This window comes from Ranitomeya variabilis, chromosome 3, assembly GCF_051348905.1.
Source record: "Ranitomeya variabilis isolate aRanVar5 chromosome 3, aRanVar5.hap1, whole genome shotgun sequence".
Taxonomy (NCBI): domain Eukaryota; kingdom Metazoa; phylum Chordata; class Amphibia; order Anura; family Dendrobatidae; genus Ranitomeya; species Ranitomeya variabilis.
In genome coordinates this window covers 527308184-527333908 of record NC_135234.1, presented here as the reverse complement: position 1 = coordinate 527333908, position 25725 = coordinate 527308184, and the positions used below count along the sequence as shown (strand labels likewise).

General features: G+C 43.6%; 1 protein-coding gene across 1 annotated transcript in view; it reads left to right on the top strand.

Moving 5' to 3' along the window:
• Nucleotides 1–1796: 1796 nt before the first annotated feature.
• Nucleotides 1797–25725, top strand: part of TNFSF13B (TNF superfamily member 13b) — a 173657-nt gene continuing 149728 nt past the window's right edge. Inside the window, 2 exon segments of the mRNA XM_077297025.1 lie at nt 1797–1885; nt 1887–2256. Of these exon segments, the coding sequence (XP_077153140.1) occupies nt 1797–1885; nt 1887–2256 (459 nt within the window).

The window sequence follows — 25725 nt, the reverse complement described above, 5'->3', positions numbered from 1 at the left end:
TGTCACATTTAGAGACCCCCTGATGCACCTAAATAGTGGAGCCCCCCCAATTCTAACTCCAACCTTAACACAGCCCTAACCCCAACCCTAACCCCAACAAACCCGTAACCCTAATCCCAACCCTAACAACAACCATAACCCTAACCACAACCCTAAGCCCAACACATCCCTAACCATAATCCCAACCATAACCATAACCCCACCATACTAACCCCAACACCACCCTAACCCCATCATCAAAACCCTAACCCCAACCCTAGCTCTAACCCTAGCCCAATGCTAGCCCAACCCTAACCCTAGCTCTAACCCTAGCTCCAACCCTGACCCTAGCCCAACCTTAACCTTAGCTCTAACCCTAACCCTAGCCCCAACCTTAACCCTAGTCCCAATCCTAACCCTAATGGACAAATGGAAAAAATACAAGAGGGGTTTGATGTCATATTTTTTCCATTTTGATCACTGTGATAGAGTCTATCATAGTGATCAAAATGAACCAAAAGGAAAAATCTATTGTTGCCAGGTGTCCCTGTTGTCAGATCTCGGTGGACGCACTGCGTATTCGCCCGCCATTTTCTTCCAGGAAGATGACACGCAGGGCCATGGGATGGAGCCAGAGGGTCCATGGACACTGGAGGTACCGGGGGGCTCGAGGGACCCCATTTCTCTCTCCTATGATATGCTAGATCAGATCAGAGGAGCGAGAAATAAATGGGAAATCAGACCTTTTTTTGTGGTCGCCATTATTCGGTGAATAACCCCATGCAGTATGGGGTTCAGACCTCCTGATATATTCTGCAATGGCAGAATCATCCATTTCTTTGCCTTAAACTCCTGGATTGCTTTCATAGCATGTTTTGGGTCATTGTCCATCTGTACTGTGAAGCGCCGTCCAATCAACCTTGCCACATTTGGTTGAATTTGAGGAGGAGAAGGTATAACCGTGCACACTTCAGAATTCATCGGGCTTCTTCTGTCTTCAGTCACATAAATGAACACCAGTGACCCAGTGCCATTAGAAGCCATGCATGTCCATGCTATCACACTGCCTACACCATATTTTATAGAGGATGTGGTGTGCTTTGGATTATGAGCCATTCCAAGCCCTCTCCATTCTTTCTTCTTTCCATTATTCGGTTACAGGTTGATCTTAGTTTCATCTGTCCAAAGAATGCTTTTCCTGAACTGGGCTGGCTTCTTTAGATTTTTTTTGGCAAAGTCTAATCTGGTCATTATATTTTTAAGGCTGATTAATGGTTGGCACCTGTGGGAGCGATAATATTTAAGTGGGCTGACTAGTTTGGGGACACTAACACCCCATCTACTAGTCAAAGGCCTCATTTACATTTCATAACCGGATTTCAGAAATACTTTTTCTAAAGATCTATTTTTGTGTGTAATGTAATACAGGGGCTGTTAGTCAGGGTATTTACATATTCAGACACAACTGCTGGTGGTTCTGGGGTCACGAGGGACCTGACAGATTCCCTTTTAGGAAATCCTTGAAACAAAAGAAAATTTCCCAAGTGGGGAACTGCTTTAATGTTATTTCCGCGTTTACTCAATATTTTTTTTAAAGGAGCTGTGGATATGTTCTTGTAAATGACTAGCCTACAATCAGTAATAGAGAAAGAGATGATGGCATGCATGTCTTCCTCTAAATATCATTAAATATTACTTCCTTTCTAAAAAGAAGAAGTTCCTGACGATCACAAATAGAAATGCATTCGAACATAACAGAATACAAAGGGACAATTGTAAAGCGAAAATGGAACAGGAAAGAAATAAGATACAATAAAATGACAAACCAAAGTAGTAATGCAAGTGAAATCCCTCTGGATACATCTCTCTGCCCTGGCACAAGATGTGAATTTGGAATATTTCCCTTCTAACAAGGAGCCAAATAAGAAAATCCTTAGATATTCCATAAAGAAGTTGAGAATGGATGCAGAAAGCACATCAACAAATTATCTTCCACCTACCGCCGAGCAAAAACGGATTTACTACTGTTGCCATCATCACCCAAAGGGAGTTATATTAGCTGCCAGTCTTCCGCTCATCATTCTTCTCTTCTCCTGCCTTACAGCTGTATTTCTTTATAATGTCAGTGCTTTGAAAACAGAACTCACAAACTTGCAAGCAGAGCTGAGATCATACAGAAGTCTAGACAGAAGTCAGGTATCTCCTACCTCCATGCTAGAAAACAGCCCCAATGAAGCAAGTGGTGAGACTCTCCCAGCCGAGGGTGAGGATCTACAGGTCAGTTTGTATTGGCTTTTGTAAATTATATGCAAAAATACTAAGGCAAAGAAAAACATAAGAAAAAGCTATACAGATAATGGTTTGAGATAGCATGTAGGGGTCGGCCACCATAACAACTTTTCATCTATGCACAGGATAGGTGTAAAGTTATTGATCGCTGAAAGTCCATCCACTGAAACACATAACGATCCCAAGGATGAGGCTCTAGAGTACTATGTTTGTAGTAATAGTCCCACATGCACTCCACTGCTTCATTAATTTTCTGATTGACCCATTTAAAGTGAATGCCATTTGTTTTTTATATAGTTTCACAATTGTTTGCTAGGTTTCATTTAATTTCTGAGCCTAGTAGCCATTGTTTTTCTCATTGGTTTCTATAAAATTAAAGGGGTTATTCAGGTTTGGCATGAAAGTCTGTTGTCACTCTATGTGACTGCTGGCTTGTGAATTCTCAGAGCCCAAGCAGCATGCGCTGTCAGGATTCTCTAGTGCAGGCGGCGAAACCTTGCGGTGATGTGACTGCAAGTATACGATATGCATACGTCTGGCCACATTCCAACTAGACATGTGCGACCTGGGATCAAATCAAGGAGAACAGTAGACATAAAATGACATGCATTTCCAAAAAAATTTATCAGTCACCCTGATACAGATACATTAAACACTCAAAGTGACAAAAAAGCTCAGTAAAAGTCCTAAAGGGGTTGTCCAAAACTTAATGTATAAAAAAACTAAGCAATTTTCTAATATACAGTACATCAATTAAAAAAATCCATATCCTTTCCCCTCTACTCTAAATTCCTATCTTCTTATACAGCGTTCATTTTATGGTAAAAAGTGGTCTGCCAACATATTTCTCCAGATCAGTACAATTATGGCAATGTCAAAATTACATAGTTTTTTTCTTTTTGTTATGTTTTTTAAGGTGCCATGTTCCGAGAGCCGTAAGAGTTTTGATTTTCAGAGCTGTGCGCAGGCTTGTTTTTTATGTGATGATCTGTCAATTTTGATTATGTACTGTAAATCATGTAAATCAGTCAACCTATGATGTTGACTGATTTTTATTGTATTTTTTAGGGCTGTATGGTTACCCCAAAAAATGTAATTCTGATGTTTCAGTTTTTTTGTGTTTACCATATGGGTTAATTCATTTTATATTTTGATAAACTAATCTTTATCCAAATATGATATTTTAAAATATTTTAATGTCTTTATTTTTCGTAGTAGAAGGGGGGGTAAAGTGTGTGATTAATATGTATTTTAATATATATTACTATACATTGATCTATGGTTATACATATTAGTTTCCAATAACAATTCCATCATGTAACACACTCCCATTCAGCTCCATGTAAATGCTGAGTAGTGATATATTTTATGTGATGGCAAAGCTTAGGCCTCTTTCACATTTCCGTTGGTACGGGGCCGTCGCAAGCCGTGGGCAGCGGATGCAGTTTTCAGACGCATCCGCTGCCCATTATGAATTCCGGGGAGGAGGGGGCGGAGTTCCGACCGCACATGCGCGGTCGAAAATGGCGGTTCCGACGGACGAAAAAACGTTACATTGAACGTTTTTTCACCACGATTGGCCGCAAAATCATGACGCATCCGTTGCACGACGGATGCGACGTGTGGCCATACGTCGCAAGGCGTCGCTAATGCAAGTCTATGGAGAAAAAACGCATCCTGCGGGCAACTTTGCATGATGCGTTTTTTTCTCCAAAACAACACATTGTGACGTTGGCCTAATGACAGAAGTGTAAAAGAGGCCTTAGGGTACTTGATTGTTTTACCGTTTGGTCACTGAGGGATTTCAGGTGGTTTGACCACATCAGAGTGTAGCAATCTCTCACTTTTTATTCAATTATATATTTTTGTGACATTGCGGTAATTATATTTTGTATTTTATAAAGCATTTGCTGGCTTTTGTAATTAGTATGTTACGACTGACCTATATGTCTGGGTCGGCCTCCACCGAACCAGGGCATAATGACGACAAATGGTCATGGTGGTCTCGCCAGCAAGGGAGGGTGGTGTCCTCAGCAGAATAAAAAGGGAGAAGTTGTGAAAGGGATGCAGGATAAGCCCATCTCAATAAGCAATGTCCAGACCTCAGGTGCAATAGCAAAAAAACTTGCTTTTACTGGACCAGTTGCTGATAACAATTACAGCTCTCCACAGTTATGCAGTACACTGAGCCAGCAGCCCCTCATGGTGTGATGAACACAGTTCTTTTGTGTCAATGTGTAGTAGCTCTTCTCACTCCCCCTGCATATAGCACTATACAGTACGTGCACTAAAACCTTTCCTCTCAGCCTGGCCCTTGGCATCCACGACACCTCAGGCTTACGGGAAAGTACTTCAGCTCTCTTCCCACCACTGAAAACTAAGGATCATATAAATACATCTCCTCTCAGTCTGGACCTTGGCATCCCCAGCACCTCAGGCTTACAGGAAAGTACTTAAGCTCTCTTCCTACTGCTGGCAACTAAAGATAGTATTAAGGTATCTCTAATTTGATCCCTACCTGACGTCATCTGGCAGTTGGGCACTTATTGAACCGCACAGGACACTATATCCCATGCAACTGCACAAATTTCTCTGGAGTCCCAACAGCGACCACAGTAAAGGCACTGGCAGGCCTCCTTGATCTCCAGCACCACTCAATCTCAGGGGGGCACGGTTGCTTCTCCTGGTCTTGGTAGGTCTCCTGAAGGGGCTGCTACCTGCCAGACTTTACAGTAGCCCATACACTAATTACATGTGTGTGTAAATATGGCTGAAGAGCTGGCTTCTTACACCATCAGAGGTCAAATATATTTGTGACGCCAGACTTTGCAGGACACCACATAAGTTCAATAGTGATGCCCAGTGTTTGTACTCACCTGATGAAAGAGACTGACCTTCCCTAACATGCATAGTGTTGATTAGATCATTGTTTTCATCTGGTCTGGCTGTTCTTCTCTGTCGCAGCACCGTAATGACATCCACTATTTTACTTTCCTCATACAGTATCTCGCTGTTAGAGATCGACAGTGGAATCTAAATGGTTAACAGTAGTGATCAGAAGTCAGCTTTGGTTGCCGCTTTTAGAGACAAAATGCTGACAATGTACCACAGCCTGCATCGCCAAGTGTGGAGGGAGCTCCTTCCACACACATTCACCTCAGCGCAGGATGCACAGTTATGCCCACATGCACAACAGATTTTTTTTTTTAAAAGCATAACATCAAAAAGAAAATCAGAAGTTAAGATGGATATAGTAGTAAGAACACCAACTTAAAAGGGTGGTCTGAAGGTCAAAGAAATTTTCAACTAAATGCCTATTTAGTGCTATAATCCAACCTGTTTTTTAACATACTTGAATAAAAAAATCCCAGTATTGGCATCTCAGGTCAGTGGTAAGGAGTTGGGAACACAGAGGAGAGCTCACTGTGAGAGTGCGGTGCCAGAATACCTAGTGGCTTGCATAAAACAGTGCCACTTCCACAAATTATGTGACTGGCTGGGGATAGTCTCTACCTGCCAAGTACCCTGACACTGCACACTGACAGTGCTCTCTCCTCTGTGTTGCCACGTTGTTACTATTTATCTTAGCTGGCAACATAAAGCGCACTGTTATTGTGCTCATTGCACTGTGCACAGCATACAGGGACAGAGCAGGGATTAACCTAGTCCCTGAAAAAATTTTCACTGATGACAGGGAGGGGAGCAGGGGCTCTGACAGTGATCGCCGCCTGTGTTCCATGAAGATGCTTCATTTGAGGATCCCTTCATGCACTGGGATTCTCAAACAAAGTGTCATCACACAAAAAGTAGGGGAAAAAATACAATAGCAGTTAGACAGAGAACAATAAGGAATTTTTAAAGGAAAACTGTCACCAGAAAAAAACGCTGTTAACCTCCAGATATGGGGTTAATCTGCAGATTAATAGCATTATTAGCCTGCACATAGCTGAACACTGCGGGAAGGAAAATAACTTATTTCTCCCCTATAGCATTCAGATTCAGTCACGAAGGCGGCACGGTCGCGGGTTCAATCACCGCTGAAAATACCATGCCCCCAGCCCTGACTGACAGCCGGCAACAAGGCAGAGCCAGTGTCAGTCAAAGACGGGGGTGCGGTTATAGCTGCCACTCTGTATTCCCAGTATTCTATATATTCTCTGTTACTAACATGCAGGCGCTGGGCGGGTTAGGAACACTATTAACCTGCAGATTAACTCCATATCTACAGGTTAATAGTGTATTTTTCTGGTGACAGGTTCCCTTTAATGCAAGTATATTAGAAAATAGTTTAGATTACAGCACTAAATAGATAGAGATTTAGAAGAAAAATGTTTTTGGCCTTCGGGTCACCTCTTTCTCATAAATTAGGAAAATAAATTTCATTGGTGGGCATACTAAAGTCAAAAGTGCAAGTGGTCTGATGCTAATCTCCTTTCGATAGTACAGACTAGCCAAAAGATGCCAGTTGGCAAAAAGTTGTGCTATTGGATAGGGTAATACATGGAATAGCATAATTTGTGCACACTGGCATCCTTTTGCTACTCATAAGGTACCGTTACACTAAACGACTTACCAACGATCACGACCAGCGATACGTCACCGCTGTGCTCTGCTTTACTGCCGGCGCTGAAACAGTCAGTGCAGGAAGCTCTGAGCAGCGGCGCGTAACCCTGTGGACGCCGGGGGACGTGACAGACATCAGAATGTGGTATGTGCTGTTTTTTTTTTTTACTTTTACAGTGGTAACCAGGGTAAATATCGGGTTACTAAGCGCGGCCCTGCACTTAGTAACCCGATGTTTACCCTGGTTACAAGTGAACACATCGCTGGATCGGCGTCACACACGCCGATCCAGCGATGGACAGCGGGTGATCAGCGACGAAATAAAGTTCTGGACTTCTAGCTCCGACCAGCGATATCACAGCGGGATCCAGATCGCTGCTGCATGTCAAATGGAGCGCCCCCACACCGCCGCAGGGCCGAGGGGATACCCGGAGCCGGGCCTCTAGTTCTCAGTCTCGGGGTTGTCACGGTGGCTAGACCCGGTCCGTGGCCCTGTCCGTCAGTGGGGGACGTCCGGTGCAATAAGTGGTAGTAATGGTAGCGGTACGGTTGTGGGGTGTAAGTCGCGGTAAATAACGAGGACACCAGGTTGCAGTCTCTTTACCTCTTTACTGGAGATCTCTGAGTCCTCAGTCCGGAACATGGTTCACCAGGCTACGCAAGTCCAGCCGGTCCAATGGCACCTCCAGAGTTCTCCTCTCAGGTGGAAATCTGTGCCTTCCTTCTAGCGCTATGTGTTGTAGTCCTTCCCTGCTGTGCTCACGGAAAGTAACCCCACAACGGTTGTGTCTGTTTCTTAAGTTCCCTCACAACTCGATTTGATGTTCCTCTGTAATCCACCCCTTCCCTGTATTCAGGTTGGAATGGCACCCGTTTGTCAGGTAGGCCTGGAGTTCTTCCGGGACCCTAGAGTCGCCCCTCTCCCGCAATTGCCCCCCAAGACTTCATAGGTGATATGTGGTAGACAGCCCGCCTGAGACCGACTGTCCTGCCGCTGTTTGGAGTATGGCTTGAAGCTGTATTCTAATCCACTCCCTCGGCGTTCCGGCCACCGGTATTGCGCCTCAGCAGGGTGCTGCCTCTTTCAGCACAACCCCTGCTGGTATTCTCCTTCTGCTTGATCTCGTTTCTCACTCAGCACAATCTGTCTCGCTTCTAGTCCTTTCTTGAGTCCCGCCGCTTCCAGGAGCCTGCGCGGACCCGTTACGTTCTTTCAATGCCAAGCCTCTGCCAGGATCCCACCCCTGGCAGAGACCCTACAGTCTCTCCCTTCACAACACCCCCTGCCACAGGGTGTTGCTCCGTTCAATCCCGTCAGCGTTCTCTCTAACTTCCTGCCTGACCCCCAGTTTACCCACTATGGTGGGGAGTGGCCTAATGAATAGCACCCTTAGCTCCCCCCGGAGGCCCAGCTGTGAAACATATTGGTGTCTGTGATACCTGATTGGAGGAACTCCTTCGGTGCCATCGAACGTACCATGGCTCCCCTTAGCGGCGAAGCCACAGCACTGCAACGACCAGAACTCTGGGGCGCTGCACTCCCCCCTGGTTAAACACAGTACTCCGGGACTGGGAAGAAAAACAACAATACAGATTAGCAAAAAGACATACAATTTTGTTGAGTGCAAAACGATAAGTATACTTGAACAAGCTTCCCTTTATGGGAGGTGAGGACACTTTTAACGTTACAAACATGGTCAACATTATAAATTACAGGCTATGCATAACTCCTGTTACCCAACCGGGTATTCTACTTAGTGCAAATTCTGGAACAATAAATTAACATTGCCTTTAAGAAACATACACTCTTAGTTTACCAAAGGCCTTCCTATAATCACATTACAGGGTAAGGTAACTTCACATTCTCCTACTTTGAACCTGCAGGACCGCCTGTCCCTATGGCACCAGACCTACTGCCTCTCCTTTCTTTTACAGGACCGCCCCGTTCAGCCAGGGCCTACTGCCTTTCACTACTATACATAGTATAGACATAACATTCCTTTCGTTTAAAGAACTCTGAGCCCGCTCTACTCGGCTCCTTTAAGGACTCACTCTCTAACCCCTACGGGTTCGCCTTCTGTCCTTAGTAACAAAGTAACTTTCTATGGGGACGCAGGGTTGACCTTCTATCCTCACCTTCATCATTACTTCCTTACTTTCAGCTATGCAGATCTCTATCTCTACCCCTACGGGCTCTCTGCATCTTTTCTTTCTCCAAAACATTATTTAGATTTCACATTTCAACAAATTCAACACATATAACTTAGCATGTAAAACAGTTACATTTCTTTTTCAAGCTTCATTATCACATTACTGTTCTGCAACAGTATCTTTCTCAAGTTCAATTTCACACATCCCCTTTAAGAGGGGACCAAGTCTTTCTGAGGTAGCTCGTCTTCTCAGCCTACCAGCCCACGCAAAGGTTCCGGTATGGTATCTTCGCAAAGTGTCTTTAACTAGAACCGGTAGGAAAGGTATCTTCACAAAGTGTCTTTGGCTCAAACCAATAGGGCAAATATCTTCGCAAAGTGTCTTTGGCTAAAACCAGTAGGGAGCACCTTTAAGAAGGTGCAAACTATTTACAAAAGAAAGTTCGAATCATGCACAGTCCATGATTTCTGCAGTTTTTATAACATTGTGGAACAAAAAGCAAAAATGAAAGTGAAAGCAAAAATAAAAAGCAATAGGGATCCCGGGTAAACAAAGGGATCCCTTTAAGAGTTAACCCAGGACGGGTTTTAGCAGCAAAACAGCAAGGAAATAAGCAGTTAACTATTTACAGTTTCAGGTTTCCGAGGCTTAGTTGGACGGCTTCCAGGGCTGCACCTGGCACTTAACCCTTCTTGGCCTGGGCAAAGTGAGGTCCAGGGTTACACCCAGTGCTGGACAAACGCCGTTAATCCGTCTTTCATGTACGATTAAATCATGCGCAGCGATGGAGGTCTGCGCAGCTTGAGTATGGGCATCTGCTGCAGCAGAGGTAGCGGCTGCTGCAAGATCAGTCACTGGAACGGAGTCAGCAGCTGTGGCACTAGCAGTCGCTGGGGTGGTGTCGGTCGTCAGGGCAGGGTGGCTCTTCCTACCTGCTTCAGATGCGGTTCCTCCGGTGCCGGTCTGCTCCGTCTCCGCTGGGGTCTGGAACGCTGGCTGCAGGGCCTTGTTCTGCGACGCTGTCATCTCTGCTTGCAGCACCTCGCTTTCCGGCAGGGCCTTGCTTTCCAGCTTCGGAGCGCTGGGACTTCTTCCCTGCTCCGGACCAGATGAGGCTGCCGACAGATGTCCGGTGAGGCTCCTGATGATGGCCTTCTTCCACCCGGCCTCGGTGCTCAGCTGCGTCCGCCGGGGTCGGTCGCTGAGCTCGTCCACTCCGGCCTGCAGGAATTCAGCATCAGCGGTGGAGGCCTGGTTGCGGTGCCCCTCCGGGTGGCTGGGGGAGTCCTCTGCTCCGACCCCACGCTCCGGCTCCGGGCGGCTCGCCATGGCGTCCTCCATGTCGCTCGCTCCTTCTTCCTGGTCCTTTTCCCGCTCTCTTCTTCGTGGGCGGTTTCGTTTTCGTTGTCTCTGCCCACCATTAAGGATCAGGAGGCGGATCTCGGCTGCTGACGGACACGTCCTCAAGGGGCCGAGATATTTAGACTGGGCGGCCATTGTCTTTCGCGCTCTTCAGCTTGTTCACGCCCACTTCCACGCCCTTCTTCTTCTCCTGCGCTCTCCTTAGCGCTGTAATGGCGGCGGTTTTGGCGGGAACTTCTGGCGGCAAGTGGCGCAGCACAGTCTTACAATAAAGTACAGTCCAAGCACAACAAATCACAGTCTCTAGGCACACATGACCTGATTCTTCAGGCTTAAGTAGATCCTGTTCGTGACGCCAAGTTGGAGCGCCCCCACACCGCCGCAGGGCCGAGGGGATACCCGGAGCCGGGCCTCTAGTTCTCAGTCTCGGGGTTGTCACGGTGGCTAGACCCGGTCCGTGGCCCTGTCCGTCAGTGGGGGACGTCCGGTGCAATAAGTGGTAGTAATGGTAGCGGTACGGTTGTGGGGTGTAAGTCGCGGTAAATAACGAGGACACCAGGTTGCAGTCTCTTTACCTCTTTACTGGAGATCTCTGAGTCCTCAGTCCGGAACACGGTTCACCAGGCTACGCAAGTCCAGCCGGTCCAATGGCACCTCCAGAGTTCTCCTCTCAGGTGGAAATCTGTGCCTTCCTTCTAGCGCTATGTGTTGTAGTCCTTCCCTGCTGTGCTCACGGAAAGTAACCCCACAACGGTTGTGTCTGTTTCTTAAGTTCCCTCACAACTCGATTTGATGTTCCTCTGTAATCCACCCCTTCCCTGTATTCAGGTTGGAATGGCACCCGTTTGTCAGGTAGGCCTGGAGTTCTTCCGGGACCCTAGAGTCGCCCCTCTCCCGCAATTGCCCCCCAAGACTTCATAGGTGATATGTGGTAGACAGCCTGCCTGAGACCGACTGTCCTGCCGCTGTTTGGAGTATGGCTTGAAGCTGTATTCTAATCCACTCCCTCGGCGTTCCGGCCACCGGTATTGCGCCTCAGCAGGGTGCTGCCTCTTTCAGCACAACCCCTGCTGGTATTCTCCTTCTGCTTGATCTCGTTTCTCACTCAGCACAATCTGTCTCGCTTCTAGTCCTTTCTTGAGTCCCGCCGCTTCCAGGAGCCTGCGCGGACCCGTTACGTTCTTTCAATGCCAAGCCTCTGCCAGGATCCCACCCCTGGCAGAGACCCTACAGTCTCTCCCTTCACAACACCCCCTGCCACAGGGTGTTGCTCCGTTCAATCCCGTCAGCGTTCTCTCTAACTTCCTGCCTGACCCCCAGTTTACCCACTATGGTGGGGAGTGGCCTAATGAATAGCACCCTTAGCTCCCCCCGGAGGCCCAGCTGTGAAACATATTGGTGTCTGTGATACCTGATTGGAGGAACTCCTTCGGTGCCATCGAACGTACCATGGCTCCCCTTAGCGGCGAAGCCACAGCACTGCAACGACCAGAACTCTGGGGCGCTGCACAAACACAACGAGATCGCTATCCAGGACGCTGCAACGTCACGGATCGTCATCGTTCTCGCTGGAAAGTCGCTTAGTGTGAAGGTACCTTTAGTGTTCTTCTCTTTATTGTGAAGGCACTTGTCTACTGGTTTTATGGGTGCAATTCTACACACCCACTTGGTACTGTGGGTATGGATACATGTTTGTCTACTAATAACTTCATCATTTTAATGCAGATTGGAGTATAATTAAGTTAATGAATGTTCAGACACTTATTCAAGTTCTCTAATTTAGATTGTGAGCTCCAATGAGGACAGATATGACAATGTCTATTAACCGCTGTGGAATTTGTTGGTGCAATATAAGCAAGTATAATAAATATAAATGTGTGATCATTAACAATATTTACAGCTATAATATCCTGCATTTTCATGAAGTTTCCACTCTGTATTTTGTATCAACAATTTTCAGATGTCTCTGAGTAAGTGTACAGTGTGGAGACTAGCTGCTATGATGTCTCCCATATACAGTTCCCACAAAAGATTATTTCCTGCCCTTCTTTCTCTGTAACACAAATACAGAAGTAGCAGAAGCATAGGAAACATTATTCAGCACTACTGGGCTGTGTGGCTGTGAATCCAACACTGGAGTGAAATAAATTTGCTAGTAGCTACAGCACAATCTGCCTGTAATCCTGTAATTCTACCTGAGTCTGTCTGGCCACTCACTGTGCTGAGTGCTCCTCCCCTCCACTCATTTCACATACAGTCTAACGTGCTCTCTAACCTGAAACCTCATTGAGCTAGCAGCCTGTCTTGCTTTGACCAAGATGGATTTGAGCTGTTCTCAAAGTGGATGATGAGTTCATGAGGCTGGGAGAGGGGTAGAAATGGCTCACAAGCAGATAAAAAAAAGTTATTTATACTGTATCTGCCTATACCACTGATGTCACATTTCCTCCATAGCCATCGCCTGGGATGTCGTTTTCTGTCACCAGGCACAGCTATATTCATTTTGTGGGCGGCACATTTGACAAACAAGACACTGGGACCAGAAGCTCTGAACAACACAGGTTCAGTTCAGCCACTGAAACTCAAGTGGCTGGGATCTGTAGTGCCATCCAGTCAGTATGGGTGTGTGTGCCGTCCAGCAGGTGTATTCAGCTCTCTGCTTTGGTCAATGGGACAGCACCAGAACCTATAAATACTAGATATAGTAAATATATTGTAAATCTACTCTGGTTCAGTCCCTGTGCTATCTGCTCCTGCTTGCGTACTATATTCTTGTCGCCTGACTGTAAGATGCAGGTGGATAGGCGACAATGACACCGAGACTGGATATGTTTTTAATAAAGATTTACTGTTATCTGAGATCCGAAAAAATTGCAGTAATCATAGGCAATAGAGATGTTCTATTCCCCTGGTGAGGTATCCTCCAAGCCCATGGGCCTTGGTGCAGCAGGTAAGGCACGTGGTATACGAGGATTGGAAGCATTAGGGATGCAGGCAGACGGGATATCCAGGGCCACCATCAAAGCATTACTGCCCTTATTGCTGTATGGGGCCTGGTGAGCAGCAGTACAGAGTGGGGCCCGGATCCAGTCTGTCCCCCCGTTGTGCTTCTACTCACTGGGCACATCGTGCAATAAAGTGCTATGCCCTGTGGCGCACATCTTGGGAGCTTTCCCGGATCTCCACAGCCATCTAACCTGGATGGCTGTGCAACTCCGGCTCCTTCTGCCTTCTCTGGACTTCTGGTCAGGTGACAGCACGTACGCGATGGCATCATTGCGTACGTGCCAGCATTTATGAGGACACTAGAGGGTCGGGGACAGCAATTGAATTGTAGGTGTGGGATGGGAAGAGCAAATTATGAATTAAGGGTGGGGTTTGGGGAGCAAATGATGACCAGGGGTAAAGTAAATAATGATGAATTTTGAGGGTGGGGGAGTAAATGATGATGTATTGAGACTGGGGATGGGGGACAGTAAATGATGAATTGAGGGTGGGGGACAACAAAGGATGATGAATTGAGGTGGGGCTGGAATTATTGATAAATTGAGGGTGGGAGAGAGTAAATTATGTATTGAATATGGGGGAGAGCAGTTAATAATGAATAGAGGGTGGGAGTGGGAGACAAAGAAGATATAACATAATGAATTGGGGTGGAAGGGGCATGTAAATTTAATTAATCATGGGATCGGGAAGTACAAAGTGGGGGCGTTGATGCATTGTCTGGTGTTAAATTGGGGGAAAGAGTATAGATGCTAATTAATTTATATATTTATTATAATATCTAATTATGTATTAATGGTGGGTGCATGTCTGTATTCAGCTGTGTAGTATAAAAGAAAAAGTGGGGAATGTGCTGTGGAAGAGGTGCTCTATGTAACTATATGTTATTTTATGCAACCACGCATCCTGGCTGGAAGAAGTGATGGTGGTCTGTGCTGGATGAAAAAGAAAAGCAAAGATGAAGGACTGGTGAAGTCACTGGTGAGTCAGTGTGTTACCTGTACACTGACACTATACATTGTATACTATATACAAAGCTCCTGTGTATAATGTCACCGGTGATCAATGTATTACCTGTAGATTGACATTAAATACAGAACTCATTTTTATAATTCTACTGGTGATTACCGTATTATATGTACACTATATACCGAGCTCCTATGTATAATGTCACTGGTGATCACTGTATTATCTGTACACTGACACTATATACAGAGCTACTAAGTATAATGTCACTGGAGATCACTGTATTACCTGTACACTGACAGTATATACAGAGCTCATGTGTAAAATGGCACTTAGTATTGTGGTTTTTTTAATTATTGATCAGTATTGTAGTATTCAGTCACTATGTGTTGATAATATGCGGTCTGGTCATGGTGTGCTGGTATTTCTTCCTTGTATGTGTTATTACTTAGTCACTATGTGGTGGTAATATGTGTTTATTATTCGGTCACTATGTGGTGGTAATATGTGTTCTGGTCACAGTGTGAGGGTATTTGTCCCATGTGTGTGGTATTGTTATCATTGACATGGTGACACCATGGGTCACCAGAGCTAGCAAAGTTGGTTGATACCAAAAGCATGATGAAGCAAGTTTGCCTGTCATTACAGCGCTGACAGCTTATATAATCATATGGATGCTCCTGCAAAAAATGAAAGTCCCATAGCGGGACAATGTACCCATTGATAAATATTTTATTGAAAAAAATATATAAATAATATATACTGTAAACAATAGAAGTACACATATTTGGTATCGCCGAGTCCGAAACAACCGAACCTATAACACTGTTCCCTTAGTGAACACTGTAAAAAAAATAAAAAAAGCAAAAACAATATTTTATCATCATACCGCCAAACAAAAAATGTGTAGTAAAATACAATCAAAAAGACAAATATAAATAAACAAGGTACTGCTGAAAACGTCATGTTGTCCCGCAATACACAAGCTGTTATACAGCTCCATCAGTGAAAATTTAAAGTTATAGCTTTCAGAATAAAGCTATGCAAAAATAATTATTTTTTCTACAAAATATTTTTTATTGTGCAAAAGTGCCAAAACATAAAAAACTATATAAATGTGGTATTGTTGCAATCGTACTGACCCGAAAAATAAATCTGCCTTATCAATTTAACTACATGCAGAATGTTATAAAAAAATTAAAAAAACAATTCCTGAATTGCTGTTTTTGTTCCTTCTGCCTCACAAAAATCAGAATAGAAAGTAACCAAAAAATGTCATGTGCCCATAAATGGCACCAATAAAAACGTTAAAATCGTCCCGCAAAAAATAAGCCCTCACATGACTCTGTCGGCTGAAATATGGAAAAATTATAGTCCCCAAAATTTTTGCTTAAAAAAAGCGTGTTTTAGTGTGTTACAGCACCCAATCATAAAAAACTATATAAATCTGGTATCGCCGTAGTCGCATGGACCCAAAGAATAAAGTTGCCTAATCACTTATACCGCACGAGGAATGGCGTAAAAATTAATAAAACCACTTATTCACCTACTGTTGATTTGCTCCCAAAGATTGCAGTAAGGCCCTGTGCACATCTCTGAAATATGTGATTCAGATGGAATCCCCCTCGGAAGATTCCCTATAAGGAGGCAGATGAAGGCACTGTGGTCGCTGTCTGGGCTATGATCTGGCGGTGTCTATCTTTTAAGGCAAGCATAAAAGTGCAGTCGGCCACAGATTCGGCCAAAATATGTGCATATCCAATACAATTTCTATATATTTTTATTTATTTTTAAGTTTTTAAAATAACCAATAATATCACAAACAAGGAATAAATACCACCACACCATGTCCAGACCACATATTACCACCACAGTGACCGAATAATACTAGAAACAAGGAAAAAATTCCACCACACCATGTCCAGACCACATATTACCACCACAGCGACCTAATAATAGCACATATAATGAACAATTACTGCCACACCTTGACCAGATCACATATTACCACCACATAGTGACCAAATCATAGCACATACAATGAACAATTACTACCACACCTTGACCAAATCGCATATTACCACCACATAGTGACCAAATAATAGCAAATACAAGGAATAAATGCCACCACACCATGACCAAATCACATATTACCACAACATAGTGACCGAATACTACAATACTGATTATTAATAGAAAAAAACACAATAATAATATCACTATAAGTGCCTTTATACACAGGAGAGCTGTACTTTGTATACATTGTCAGTGTACAGGCATTATACAGTGATCACCAGGGAGATTATATACAGGAGCGCTGTATATAGTGTATAGTGTTAGTGTACAAGTAATACAGTGATCATCAGTGACATTATACACAGGAGCTCTGTATACAGTATACAGTGTATAGTATCAGTGTACAGGTAGCACACCGACTCACCTGTGATGTCTCTAATTAAAGTCCTTCATATTTGCTTTTCATCTTCATCCAGCTCTCACTGCCATCACTTGTTCCAGCCAGGACTTGTCTCTGTAGAAAATAACACAGTTATCTAGAGCACATTCCCCAATTTTTCCCCAACCTCTATACTATGCCAGAGGAAGAAAAAAGCGACTGTGTCGCCATGCACAGTAACAGGACCTCTCCTCCCCCACACTGAAAACATTATCCTCATAAATAATATCCTTTAATTAGCCCCTACAGTAAAAATATCCCACATTCTGGACCCCACATGCTCCCCTATTCTGCCTCATGACTCTCCATTCTTCCCCATGTCTCTCCATATTACCCCTATAGTCATCCATAATAGTATAATGTACCCCATAGTCATATATAGCAGTATAATGAGGCTTCATGGTAGTATAATGTACCCCATAGTCATATATAGTATAATGCACCCCCATTGTGGTATAATGCACCCACATAGCGGTATAATGCACCCCCATAGCAGTATAATGCAGCCCCAAAGCGGTATAATGCAGCCCCATAGTGGTAATATCCAGCCCTATAGCTGTATAATGCACTCTCATAGAAGTATAATGCACTCCCATATCAGTATAATGCACACCCATAGCAGTATAATGCAGCCCCATAGTATAATGCACACCATAGTATAACGCAGCCCCATACCAGTATAATGCACCCCCCTTCCCTCCCTCCCCATAGTAGTATAATATGCCCCATACCGTGGCTTTACAAAAAAAAGTTTTCCTTACCTGGCCGAGCTTCAGTGGTGGCCTCTTCTCTGATACAGATGAGGCGTGCAGCATCGTTATGGCATATGATAGTGATGTCATACGTCGGCAAAGTGCGCGTCGATGTCAGCTGCTGGCCTGTGATTGGCTGGCGGCTGTTAACTGTTGCCGTGTGGGGGGAATATCCTGCATGGCAACAGAGTTTAACTGATTGTGCGTCAGAGGACGCACGATCAGTTACTGAGGCGGCAGAATCCTGCCGCTTGAGCTCAGTGAGCAGAACAGAAGGGGCCCGCTGTGGGCCTGGTTTCCAAAATGGTGTCACTTGTGGAAGAATTTCACTGTTTAGGCACATCATGGGCTCTCCAAACATGACATGGTGTTCACTAGCTGTTCCAGCAAATTTTGCATTAAAAAAGTCAAATGGCACCTCTTCCCTTCCGAGCTCTGCTGTGCGCCAAAATAGTGGTTTTCCCTCACATATGGGGTATCAGCATACTCAGGAGAAATTGCACAACAAGTTGAGAAAATAAAAAAAAATGTGAGTCTACAGTAAAATTTTTATGAAAAAAAGTTAAATGTTCATTTTTTTCCCACATTCCAAAAATTCCTGTGATGCACCTGAAGGGTTAATAAACTTCTTCAGTGTGGTTTGAGCACATTTTTTAGAGTGGAGTAATTTTTGAGTATCTTCTGTCATATAGGCCCCTCAAAGTTACTTCCAATGCAATGTGTTCTCTAAAACAATGGTGTTGTAAATTTTGTTGGAAAAATGAGATATCATGGGTCAACTTTTAACTTTTATAACTTTATAACAAAAAAAAAATTGTTTAAAAAATTGTGTTAATGTAAAGTGGTAAATGTTGTTAACTTTTGCGGTATTTAGCAATTGGATAAAACGTAACCTTTATTAGGTATAAATATATAAAATTATAAACACATCACATGAAAACAGGGGAAAAAAGAACCTATGTGCCAATGTGACCCTAACCAACACAGAATGGGGAAAGTAACCAAAAAAACAACAAAGAATATCTTACTGACAGTACTATCGGACAAATCTGCCGTTGAGTTATATAGCTGGCTAATGATTTGTTTAGCAGTAAAATACCGTACTGTGTATCATGAACACACATAAAGTGTATATTGTAGGCGGTGCTTGATACTTTGGTATATTCACCTTGTGTTCTGTGGGTATACTCCACATATGTATAATAATACCTCGGTATATTAGCTTGATGTACCGTGGGTCTATTCCACATGTATATTAGTAATCATGGTAATGGTCATATATAATGGTTACTTAGGAAAAACAGTTACAAAATACTTTATTCAGTTACAAAAGGTAATAACAACCTTATGTCAATTAACTTAATAAAACAATGCAAACAATTTTCAGAAAGGAAAGGGTAGCACAGACCAAATAACAGTGCAGCCCATACCTGATGCCATATATAAAGAAATCAAATGCAAAGTGCAATAAATACTGCAGGCACTGAACCGGGGATCACATGGGACCATATAAGAAGGTGCTATCAGCCCTGTACACAGGCTCGTACACTCACTAATCACGCAAAAAATCCCATACCCGAATTCTTACCCAATTGTTGGCGTCAGGACTGGACCACACCGTTGCCCCAACGCGCGTTTCGCGTCGGCTTCGTCGCGAAACGCGCGTTGGGGCAACGATGTGGTCCAGTCCTGACGCCAACAATTGGGTAAGAATTCGGGTATGGGATTTTTTGCGTGATTAGTGAGTGTACGAGCCTGTGTACAGGGCTGATAGCACCTTCTTATATGGTCCCATGTGATCCCCGGTTCAGTGCCTGCAGTATTTATTGCACTTTGCATTTGATTTCTTTATATATGGCATCAGGTATGGGCTGCACTGTTATTTGGTCTGTGCTACCCTTTCCTTTCTGAAAATTGTTTGCATTGTTTTATTAAGTTAATTGACATATGGTTGTTATTACCTTTTGTAACTGAATAAAGTATTTTGTAACTACTTTTGGACATGTACTCCATTTTTTGTCTTTTTTTCCTGGTAGTTGGAGTGTTCCTGTTTCTATAAATATGTCTCCTCTGTGAGCTCCCCCACTGTGGTTGTGAGCATGTGGGAGTACATTAGACTATTATCTTTCATTTTGGGTTTGTTTTATTATAATGGTTACTTAATCCAATTGGTCACAATATGACACCCTTTGCTATGAGTTAATCACCATAAACACATATCAATGTTCACTGACCATGACCACTGGCCCCAAATAATATCCAGACCATATAAATATCACCTTTTACCGGTACCATATGCACTTCATGCCATACAAAAATAACTGTCAGCAAATATAGCAGCATAAAGAGAGGCTTAAAACCAAATCATAACCAAGAAATGTCACCATATTAGAACAAACTAGGACCATACTGCCCCATGAGCATTATTCATGAGCATCCCCCTTGTTCATATTAGTGCGGTCAAAATACTTTTCAAACAGACTCCGTTGTCATCAGGCACCAATGTGTGCCAGTTTTTGCATAAAACAGAATTAAGTGGATAGATCTCACCCAACGTTGGAGAGAATCATCCTATCTCTCAAAGGGTAAGAATGCCTCTATTCAGAATGGCGCCTCTATTCAGAATGGCGCCTCTATTCAGAATGGCGTCTCCCGACGCGTTTCGTCCGTTAGGACTCATCAGGGGAGTGTGAAGACCTATGACTGCCATGAATAATGCTCATGGGGCAGTATGGTACCGTTAAAAGGTGATATTTATATGGTCTGGATATTATTTGGGGCCAGTGGTCATGGTCAGTGAACATTGATATGTGTTTATGGTGATTAACTCATAGCAAAGGGTGTCATATTGTGACCAATTGGATTAAGTAACCATTATATATGACCATTACCATGATTACTAATATACATGTGGAATAGACCCACGGTACATCAAGCTAATATACCGAGGTATTATTATACATACACTATGTTCCAAATTATTATGCAAATGACATTTTTCTCTGATTTTCCTAAATGGTTGGTGCAAATGACAGTCAGTCTAATAAAAGTCATCACCCGTTAGAGTATACATCGAATTTTATTGAAGAAACCTCCCAATGATAACAGTATAATCTCCAAAATGAATAAAAACTCAAAATGCACTGTTCCAAATTATTAGGCACAGTAGAATTTCTAAACATTTGATATGTTTTAAAGAACTGAAAATGCTCATTTGTGGAATTTGCAGCATTAGGAGGTCACATTCACTGAACAAAAAAGCTATTTAACTCCAAAACATCCTAACAGGCCAAGTTACATGTTAACATAGGAACCCTTCTTTGATGTCGCCTTCACAATTCTTGCATCCATTGAACTTGTGAGTTTTTGGAGAGTTTCTGCTTGTATTTCTTTGCATGAAGTCAGAATAGCCTCCCAGAGCTGCTGCTTTGATGTGAACTGCCTCCCACCCTCATAGATCTTTTGCTTGATGATACTCCAAAGGTTCTCTATAGGGTTGAGGTCAGGGGAAGATGGTGGCCACACCATGAATTTATCCCCTTTTATGCCCATAGCAGCCAATGACTCAGAGGTATTCTTTGCAGCATGAGATGGTGCATTGTCAGCATGAAGATGATTTTGCTCCTGAAGGCACATTTCTGCTTTTTATACCATGGAGGAAAGTTGTCAGTCAGAAACTCTATATACTTTGCAGAGGTCATTTTCACACCTTCAGGAACCTTAAAGGGCTCTATCAGCTGTTTCTCCATGATTCCGGCCCAAAACATGACTCCTCCACCCCCTTGCTGTTGTTGCAGCCTTGTTGGGACATGGTGGCCATCCACCAACCATCCACTACTCCATCCATTTGGACCATCCAGGGTCGATCAACACTTATCAGTAAACAAGAATGTTTGAAAATTAGTCTTCATGTATGTGTGGGCCCAATGCAACCATTTCTGCTTGTGAACACTGTTTAAGGGTGGCCGAGTAGGCGGTTTATGCACCACAGCAAGCCTTTGAAGGATCCTACACCTTGTGGATCGAGGGACTTCAGAGGCACCAGCAGCTTCAAATATCTGTTTGCTGCTTTGTAATGGCTTTTTAGCAGCTGCTCTCTTAATCCGATGAACTTGCCTGGCAGAAATCTTCCTCATTATGCCTTTATCAGCACAAACACATCTGTGCTCAGATACAGCCACAAATCTCTTAACCGTACAATGATCACACTTAAGTTTTCAGGAAATTTCTAATGTTTTCATCCCTTCACCAAGGCATTGCACTATTTGATGCTTTTCAGCAGCAGAGTGATCCTTTTTCTTTCCCATGTTACTTGAAAACTGTGACCTGCTTAATAATGTGGAACATCATTTTTAAGTAGTTTTCCTTTAATTAGAATCACCTGGAAAACTAATTATCCCATGTGTTTAAGATTGATTTCAGTGATCCATTGAGCCCTGAGACACAATACCATCCACGAGTTTATTTGAAAAACAAAACAATTAATTTTTATGACACTTAAATCCAATTTGCATAATAATTTGGAACACAGTGTATGTGGAGTATACCCACGGAACACAAGGTGAATATACCAAAGTATCAAGCACGGCCTACAATATACACTTTATGTGTGTTCATGATACACAGTACGGTATTTTACCGCTAAACAAATCATTAGTCAGCTATATAACTCAACGGCAGATTTGTCCGATAGTACTGTCAGTAAGATATTCTTTGTTGTTTTTTTGGTTACTTTCCCCATTCTGTGTTGGTTAGGGTCACATTGGCACATAGGTTCTTTTTTCCCCTGTTTTCATGTGATGTGTTTATAGTTTTATATATTTATACCTAATAAAGGTTACGTTTTATCCAATTGCTAAATACTACATTATTCCTCTTGGATTAGTACCCAGCTCATATATAACTTTTTTTGTGACATATCTCTTGCAAAATTTTTCAAATCTTTGCCAAATTTCTGTTTTTTCATAAATAAATGCAAGTCATATAGACAAAATGTTACCACTGTCATGAATTACCATATGTCACACTAAAACATTCTCAGAATAAGTGGGATCCATTGAAGCGTTCCAGAGTTATTACCTTATAAAGTGACACTGGTTGGAATTGTAAAAATTGGCCTGTTCATTAAGGTGCAAACCACCTTGGGGGATAAAGGGGTTAAAGGGAACCTGTCAGCATGATTGTGCTGAGTGACCAACAATCAGTGTCAGGTTGGTGACATTATACTCATTAAAATGATACCTGGGTTGATAAAATCTGTCTTGTTGTTGTTGTTTAATCTATATTTGTAGCTTTCAGTTAATGACATTCTTATGCTTCGGGGCAGCCTGTGGGGGGTCTTTATATGGTCCTCTGCTTACATATTCATCTATATGGCTTACACATGTGGTCAAAATTGTTGGTACCCCTCGTTTAATGACAGAAAAATGCACAACGGTCACTGAAATAACTTGAATCTGACAAAAGTAATAATAAATTAAAGATCCATGAAAATGAACAAATGAAAGTCATACGTTGCTTTTCAACCATGCTTCCACAGAATTTAAAAAGAAATAAAACTCATGAAATAGGCCTGGACAGAAATGATGGTACCCTGAAAATAATGTGACAAAAGGGACATGTTAAATCAAGGTGTGTGCACTAACTAGCATCACAGGTGTCTACAATCTTGGAATCAGTGAGTGGGCCTGAAAATAGAGCTACAGATACTCACTGTGCTGTTTGGTGACATGGTGTGTATCACACTCAACATGGACCAGAGAAAGCGAAGGAAAGAGTTGTCTCAGGAAATTAGAAAGAAAATTATAGACAAACATGTTAAAGGTAAAAGCTATAAGACCATCTCCAAGCAACTTGATGTTCCTGTGACTACAGTTGCACATATTATTCAGAATTTTAAGATCCATGGGACTGTAGCCAACCTCCATGGATGGGATGTGGCCGCAGGAGAAAAGAGACGGATAATACGAATGGTGACAAAAGAGCCCAGAAAATCTTGTAAACAGTTTAAAGGTGAACTTCAAGCTCAAGGAACATCAGTGTCAGATCGCTCCATCCGTTGTTGTATGAGCCAAAGTGGACTTCATTACTATAGGGCAAAAAGTGGAGACACAAAGCGCAAAATAGGGTCTTATCCTACAGATAACCAAGAGAGCTTTCTTAGAATTGCTCACCTGATTTTGTTGAATGGAGAGCATGTAGAGATTTCGGCTGCTGCAGATCCACAAGCCGTTCAATGGCTGTGTGACATGATAAACTGTGTAAGAGGTGTGGGTTAAATCTGCGCTGCTTTAATAATGAAGTTCCAAAGGATAATGAAATTAGACTGTGGTTTATTCAACGTGTTTCAAGGTCAGTGCGACCCCTTCTTCAGGAAATTCTAGGGTTGAGCGAAACGGATCGGCCATTTTCAGAATCAGGCGATCTTCTGAATCTGGTATCGGAATTCCGATACCGAGTTCCGATATGTTTGCGATATCGGGAATCGGTATCGGAATCCATATTTAAGTGTTAAATAAAGAATCAAAATAAAAAATATTGATATACTCACCCTCGGACGCGCCCTGGTACTAACCGGCAGGCTTCCTTCCTAAGAATGAGCGCGTGAATGACCTGCGGTGACGTCGCGGCTTGTGATTGGTCGCGAGTAGTGTTGAGCATTCCGATACCGCAAGTATCGGGTATCGGCCGATACTTGCGGGTATCGGAATTCTGATACCGAGATCCGATACTTTTGTGGTATCGGGAATCGGTATCGGGATTAATATCAATGTGTAAAAGAAAGAATTAAAATAAAAAATAGGGATATACTCACCTCTCCGACGCAGCCTGGACTTTACCACCGTAACCGGGAGCCGTTGTACCTAAAAATGCGCGCTTGAAGGGCCTTAGATGACGTCACGGTGCTCTGATTGGTCCGTAGCGGTCGCGTGACCGCTACGCGACCAATCACAAAGCAGTGACGTCACCTAAGGTCTTTCAAGCGCTTGAAAGACCTTAGGTGAAGTCACTGCTTTGTGATTGGTCGCGTAGCGGTCACGCGACCGCTACGGACCAATCAGAGCGCCGTGACGTCATCTAAGGCCTTTCAAGCGCGCATTCTTAGGTACAACGGCTCCCGGTTACGGCGGTAAAGTCCAGGCTGCGTCGGAGGGTGAGTATATCCCGATTTTTTACTTTAATTCTTTCTTTTACACATTGATATGGATCCCAGGGCCTGAAGGAGAGTTTCCTCTCCTTCAGACCCTGGGAACCATACAGGATACCGTCCGATACTTGGTGTCCCATTGACTTGTATTGGTATCGGGTATCGGTATCGGATTAGATCCGATACTTTGCCGGTATCGGCCGATACTTTCCGATACCGATACTTTCAAGTATCGGACGGTATCGCTCAACACTAGTCGCGAGCGGTCACATGGACAAGCCGCGACGTCATCTAAGGTCCTTCACGCGCTCATTCTTAGGAAGGAAGGCTGCCGGAAAGAAGCAGGGCGCGTCCGAGGGTGAGTATATACCTAATAGGAATATACTCACCCTCGGACGCGCCCTGCTTCTTTCCGGCAGCCTTCCTTCCTAAGAATGAGCGCGTGAAGGACCTTAGATGACGTCGCGGCTTGTCCATGTGACCGCTCGCGACCAATCACAAGCCGCGACGTCACCGCAGGTCATTCACGCGCTCATTCTTAGGAAGGAAGCCTGCCGGTTAGTACCAGGGCGCGTCCGAGGGTGAGTATATCAATATTTTTTATTTTGATTCTTTATTTTACACATTAATATGGATCCCAGGGCCTGAAGGAGAGTTTCCTCTCCTTCAGACCCTGGGAACCATAGTATCCCATTGCACTGCATTGGGTTTCGTGTTTCGGCCGACCCCGACCCCGACTTTTTTATAGGATCGGCCGATTTCACTCAACCCGACTTTTGAGAAAGTCGGGTTTCGTGAAACCCGACCCGATCCTATAAAAATAAAAGTCGCTCAACCCTAGGAAATTCCACCCTAGGGTTAGGGTTAGAACTAGGGTTAGGGTTAGAACTAGGGTTAGGGTTAGAACTAGGGTTAGGGTTAAGGTTGAAACTAGGGTTAGGGTTAGAATTAATCTATGTGCACATGGTGTGGATTTGGCTGCGGATCGTAGCAGTTTTCCATCACGTTTACAGTACCATGTAAACCTATGGAAAACCAAATCCGCTGTGCCCATTGTG